Source organism: Nilaparvata lugens, chromosome 3, assembly GCF_014356525.2.
Source record: "Nilaparvata lugens isolate BPH chromosome 3, ASM1435652v1, whole genome shotgun sequence".
Taxonomy (NCBI): Eukaryota; Metazoa; Arthropoda; class Insecta; order Hemiptera; family Delphacidae; genus Nilaparvata; species Nilaparvata lugens.
The window spans coordinates 2,120,372-2,125,350 of record NC_052506.1 but is presented as its reverse complement, the minus strand read 5'-3'; the positions used below and the strand labels follow the sequence as shown (position 1 = coordinate 2,125,350).

The window sequence follows — 4,979 nt, the reverse complement described above, 5'->3', positions numbered from 1 at the left end:
TTTTGGAAAATACTAATGTCAAAATATATCTAGGGTGAAGTGGGGTTTGATTATAAAATGTAAAAGGGATGATTTAATTATGATGATGATGATTATAATAATTGAAAGATAAACATCTGTAGCTAAGAAACATTGAACTCTGATAATAATAGTTATCTTACAAGAATAAGTGAAAATCTATGTTGTTCCTTTGAAACCTATAAAGTGTCTTAAGACAGTCCATGTTCTACTGTACAAAGATGGATGGAAAATATTTCATTGATTGATAATGATTGATTGACAGTCGTGGAGAGCAGCACACCTTCTTCACTTCATTATTTTCAAAATTATTACCCTGCACATAAAATTACATTGCAATTCTGCTTATTTTCACAAATTCTATTAAAGCTCTCCTATTTTTCAGTCTGTAGATCAACAAAACTTGTGTCTTGGCTCAATGTATCGATGGATCAATAAAACATTATTTTTTTAAAAAAGATGGTTCTGAATAAAAAATGCAGCATTGAGAATGTGAGATAAATAGAAACAGGAAGTGAGTTTATCCGATAATTGACCATTTTCCAAGATTTTTTTATTATTATATTTCAATTATTGCAATATTTGGTCGTTAATTTTTTTAGTTTATATTCATATTCATAGGTGGAAAAGGAGTCTTACAGCAAGCTGATAAAGAATGTTTTATTTTATGATTTTAAAATTCTAAAGATTGTTTTTTTTTTATATCTTAGTATCTATATATAGTGTAAGTCCTATTATCATACATAGCTTAATCAGGACTTATAATGTGAAATTTATCAAATTAGGATTTTTTATTCTATCAACCCAGTTTTATTTTTGTACTTTTCGGATTGTGTTAAAGTGCTACACACACATCGATTTTATGCATACGATTCTTTGCCGTCCTTATAATCCTATTAGATTGAATGGAACTTGATAAACATCATCTTCTAATCTAATAGATTTATAAGAATGGCAAACCCAAAACTTTGTACGTCCAAAAATCGATGTGCACAAGGACTTGAAAGAATTGGTTATAGGGATGTCATTGGCTGGTATAGAAGACAAAAGATTTTTGAAAAATTGTATCTAAACTTCTTAAATGAAGCAAGAGACAATAAATGTATTGAGCCTGTATAGAGCGGTGGATAAATTAATGTAAATACTTTCAGACCTGTACTATTTATTGAAGAGGAATAATTAGGAATTACAGAAATAATGTACCTAGTTGAATTACGATCATTGAGCAACCTGGAAGGGAATAATACAAATACAAAAATACAAAAATACAAATCATTCTTTATGAAAAGGAAGAAGCAGGGAGCTAGCAGTCCTAGAGTTATCTGAATTTGTAAGTGAATTCTCAAGTTATTCATTGTATGTTGGTTGGAACAAACTGTTCATTGTCGACTTTGGTCAACAGCTAAGAGAATTGACCTTGACCATAGTAAAAACCTCTGAACCACTCAGAAACCACAACAAAACCCTCCCAACAACCGCCACAGCTTGAGCCAACACTGACCAACATATTCAGATTTTTGTCAACAACTTACAATAGGTGATCCCTGTTGGGGGGGGGGGGGGGTATAATAACAAACGGTGTCATTTCAATTATTTAAAAAAAATCTTGGTTGGGGGATTGGTATACTGTATTTGAGGTATTCAGGGGGGGGATATAAATGTGGGGTATTCAGAGCGGGTGGTATTGTACTAAATTTGAGGTATTTAGAGGGTCTTTGGGCATGGTGTGGGGTGGACAAATTTATTCATTTTTCATTTTCAAATACTTACCTTCAAAAACAAATACAAATACCTTAACTGGCCCACACATGTGGCCTCTGACTCGGCGGCCTCGGGCGCCTCAAGCCGCCTTCAGGCCTCAGACTCACAACATGTGTGGAGCCGATACTTACGTCACATTCAACTATATCTCGTCACACTATACCTCTACCACAACTCGTAGACAAAAACCCAATCACCCAAAAACCACAGAGAATTCAATTCTCCATCTTCATAATCATCATGATAATACAGCAACGACCAAACAGTAGAAATTCCTCCCAGAGAATACTTACAAGTCAAGAATGAACTCTGTTCCAACCAACATACATTTTTACTGTACCCTAAAAAATTCCGTTTTATCTGTGTAAGCAATGGATTTATAGACAATGACTGTACCAGTATTCATCTGAACCCTCCTCCATTCTTCAAAAAGAATTCCCTGCCTTGGCCATCAAAAGACTGATGTTTTGAAAAAAAACAGACTTATCAGTCACTCAAATAACTTAGCTGAAATAAGTAACCTGCCCCAGGATGCTCAATGGTAATTCAACTAGACATGATTTAAAGAATGTTTTGGTTGCCGAATCATCCTCCTTGGGTTGATTATATAAAACTGTCTATGAAATATTCCTGATAATTAAACCCTATATTTAGCCAACATTTATTTTTTTGGACGAATTGACATTAAATTATATAAATGAAAAATGTCAGTTAATTCTATAATAATAGAAATTGTGAGCTCTGAAACAATCTCGACCTTTAAAAAGATAAAACTATCTACTGAAAAAAATAAATTTCCCCAAATAGTCGAATACCGTATATGAACAGTTTTATGATAAGATGGAAAAATAAATATTGAGGGGAGAATTAGGGTTAAGTCGAGGTCAAGTCGTGGCCAGTCGGTCAGTGGTCAAGGTCGAAGGTCAAGATTGTACCAGAGCTTTCATTTTCCACTTGAAACAGTTTTGGAGTTTGAAGACTTGAAACTGCAATTTAGCTACAAATAAAATCCTGCTCTAGTTATCAATCACATTGTAGGCCTAATGATGCTGAACCTCCAATGTTGGACCAAGTTTCAATAATTCTGAATTAATATCCACCTACTCCATACATTGTTAACATTTTCCAGATAGGCTGGTAACTGAGACGAATGTAATCGAAATCCCCCAAGATCCAGAATATGGAAGATAACGGACAGACGAAAGTTATGCCAATGAGGTATTGTAAATGTTGGGATCTTCTTCATTTCTTTATTTATATTATTAAAATTTAAAATGCTTTTGCAAACAAAAAGGTTTAAGTAATAAAAATGTTGGGGACTTGTATTCTTTCTTATTTATTAATATTATTACACCATCCATTGATGCATTGAGCTAAGACAAGTCGTGTTATGCACGACTTCAGTAATATCTTTTATTTCTAAAAAAAAGGGCTGAAATTCTATTACATTGAACCAATAAAAATAATTTTATTATACCATGAATTGATAACGATGAAAAACTATTATTTAAACTTTCGTCAAGTGAGGTTTGCAATCTCCCTGTCTGTCCATCAAGCATAGTCAATCATTATAATTAAATTATAAATTGAATTTAGAAATTTAAATTAGTAAAAAATTATCATTATCATCATAATCACATAAATTAATGGATGAATTTAAAATAGGATAAATTTATGAGGTTATATAGTGTACCTGTGTAATAAGCAGAAGTAATTTAATTTTGAGTATGGATTGAATAAACAATTAAAATGAAATGAATTGATGTTTGTCACTCACCCTACAGACACTGCCCTCCTCTGCTGAGTAACTCCTTACATTTTTATTACCCCCGAGCCTTTGTCTCTTTTAATCTATTTAATGGAAATTGTCCTGTAATTCCAGTGCTTCCTCTATTGCTGCGTCGATTTTCCCCTGCAGTCTGCGGGGAATTTTGAGTGCCTTAACCGATTCCTTAGATTTCCTATGCTGTAAACAAAAATCAAACCTTGATTAATCAATTTCATCACAATGAAAATCATTACCATCTATTGTATTGTATTCATTAAGATTTGCTCCATTCTCATTAAGAAGGCTTTCACAATTATTCTGTCTGATAAGGCTGTGCAAAGGCTAAAAATAAACTTTCTACTCGTGATATTTTTCAAAGTTTTTTGATTTGTATATCATCCAGCTATCAAAATGAAAAAGTTTTCTCAGGAAAACATTTTTTTCTGATCATTACTTTTTGAGATATGAGCGCCTAAAGTTTAAATTTTTGGGACAGAACATTTCAGATTCGGTAAGAGATAAATCCATGTGATTTAGAGGATGGATTCTTCATGTTATTGTTGATCTAGTAAAACAAACATTTTCTGAAAATATCAATTTTTAAGATAGTTATTCAATTTACTAAAAATAACTCAACTAAAAGTTAATTTTTGGTAAATTGAATAACTTTTTCAAAAATTGATATTTTCAGAAAATTTTTGTTTTACTAGATCAACAATACCATGAAGAATCCATCCTCTAAATCTCATGGATTTATATCGTACCGAATTTGAAATGTTCTGTCCCAAAAATTCAAACTTCAGTCGCTCATATCTCAAAAAGTAATGATCTGATAAAAATGTTTTTCTGAGAAAGCTTTTCCATTTTGATAGCTTGATGATATACAAATCGTGAAACTTTGAAAAATATCACAAGTAGAAAGTTTATTTTTAGCCTTTGCACTGCCTTAAACCCTTGCAACACGGGTGCGAATCGCATTGGCGACGGCAGCGATTCCAACCATTTTCCCTCTGCCGTCACCGTCATGTGGTTTGCAACAGTGTGCGCAATGTTTCTTTCAAGTATGTATTGTAAGCATATTTGTGATTTCTTGTTTGAGTCAAGAATGTGAAACAAGTGAAAATATTATACTATGGCTCTATCCCGCAGCTTTTACACAGACATTAATGTTGAAAAAACAAATTTGAAAAAATCAAGTGGCACTTGATGCTGCTGAGTTATCTCTAGTGAGATTCAAGTTATAAAGTGAGCATCTGATCAGCATTGGTCTGTAAGCAGACTAAGCATAGCTCTATCCATTTCCAACTCCACACAGTTGTCAAACTGTTTCTAGGCTATGTAAAAATATAAACTACCAAATTACTTCATCTCAAAAATGAAAATGTATCATCAAAAAATTTAGGTAAATATATCTTCTTGGTGGAATTAATGT

At 32.6% G+C, this 4,979-nt stretch overlaps 1 protein-coding gene across 1 annotated transcript in view; it reads right to left on the bottom strand.

Moving 5' to 3' along the window:
• Positions 1-3,740: 3,740 nt before the first annotated feature.
• LOC120350704 overlaps positions 3,741-4,979 on the bottom strand; it is a 6,390-nt gene continuing 5,151 nt past the window's right edge. The window contains exon 4 of the mRNA XM_039425290.1: positions 3,741-3,745. Coding sequence (XP_039281224.1) covers positions 3,741-3,745 — 5 coding nt within the window. The remainder of the gene's footprint in view (positions 3,746-4,979) is intronic.